At 50.8% G+C, this 1105-nt stretch overlaps 1 protein-coding gene across 1 annotated transcript in view; it reads right to left on the reverse strand.

Moving 5' to 3' along the window:
- LOC105887808 (complement C3) overlaps positions 1 to 1105 on the reverse strand; it is a 32585-nt gene that overhangs the window by 13594 nt on the left and 17886 nt on the right. Inside the window, 2 exon segments of the mRNA XM_012810139.1 lie at positions 456 to 611; positions 678 to 768. Of these exon segments, the coding sequence (XP_012665593.1) occupies positions 456 to 611; positions 678 to 768 (247 nt within the window).

The following is a 1105-nucleotide window of genomic DNA, read 5'->3' on the forward strand; positions in this document are numbered from 1 at the left end:
TGGAGTCCAGTGAGTGGCACAATCATAGCTCACTGCAACCTTGAGCTCCTGGGCTCAAGTGATCTTTCTGCCTCAGCCTCCCAAATAGCTGGGACTACAGGTGCATGCCATGATACCCAGGTAATTTTTAATTTTTTTTTTGTAGAGACAGAGTCTTTCTATGTTTCCCAGGCTGGTCTTGAACTTCTTGCTTCAGGTGATTCTCCCACCTGTGCCTCCCAAAGTGCCAGGATTACAGGCACGAGCCAGTGTGTTGGGCCTCATGTTGCAACTAGATATTGATCTGTTTTTCTACCTGCCTCCCCAGGGACCCTGCTAGTTCTGTTGACCTTAGTCTCCCAGGGTCTGAGCTCAAGAGTTGGCACACAGTAGGTACTCAGTAAACACTAAGTGATGAGTCACACGTTGCTGCACTTGACAGCCCTTCCCTGTGACCATAGTACAGTGCCTCACACTCTGGCTGGCAAAGCTGTCCAGACGGTTGTTGGACTGGGGGCTGTGGGCGAGGGCCAGTGCATAGGAGAGTGTGGCTGTGGAGGAGAGTGATCACAGGAAAAGGTCTAGAGGTTAGAAGAGAAAGGTCTAGAGGGATATAAGTGTAGGGGAGCTTCCTGGGTTCAGCGGGGCAAGAGCACCTTGAAGATCCCCTTCTTCTCTTGGAGGTCCTACCAGTACACTCTTGCTGCAAAACTCCTTTCCCCCACCCAGGGAGATCAAGACAAGAGCTGTGAGGGATATATCTGACTTGGAGCCTTGGTAGCCACCTTGTAGATGCAGAGACATACCCATGATGCCCTGTGCATCTTGGAGATGCCTTCCCAGCTTTTCCTGCCTGACCTTGAGAAGCTCCCAAATGCCCAGCTCTGGGCTAAGTGATGCTGGAGGTGGTATGAAGAGAGAGAGCGAAGGAGCAATTTGGGGTCTGTCCTACTGACAAATGCTATCAGCCCCAGAGGCTGAGCTCTCTACACTGTCTCAGAGCATCCTGGAAATAGCCCCATTGTATTTATTTATTTATTTGAGATAGAGCCTCAAGCTATCATTGTGGGTAGAGTGCCGTGGCATCACAGCTCACAGCAACCTCCAACTCCTGGGCTCAAGTGAT

This window comes from Otolemur garnettii, unplaced genomic scaffold, assembly GCF_000181295.1.
Source record: "Otolemur garnettii isolate 467f Iridium unplaced genomic scaffold, OtoGar3 scaffold00127, whole genome shotgun sequence".
NCBI classification, from domain to species: domain Eukaryota; kingdom Metazoa; phylum Chordata; class Mammalia; order Primates; family Galagidae; genus Otolemur; species Otolemur garnettii.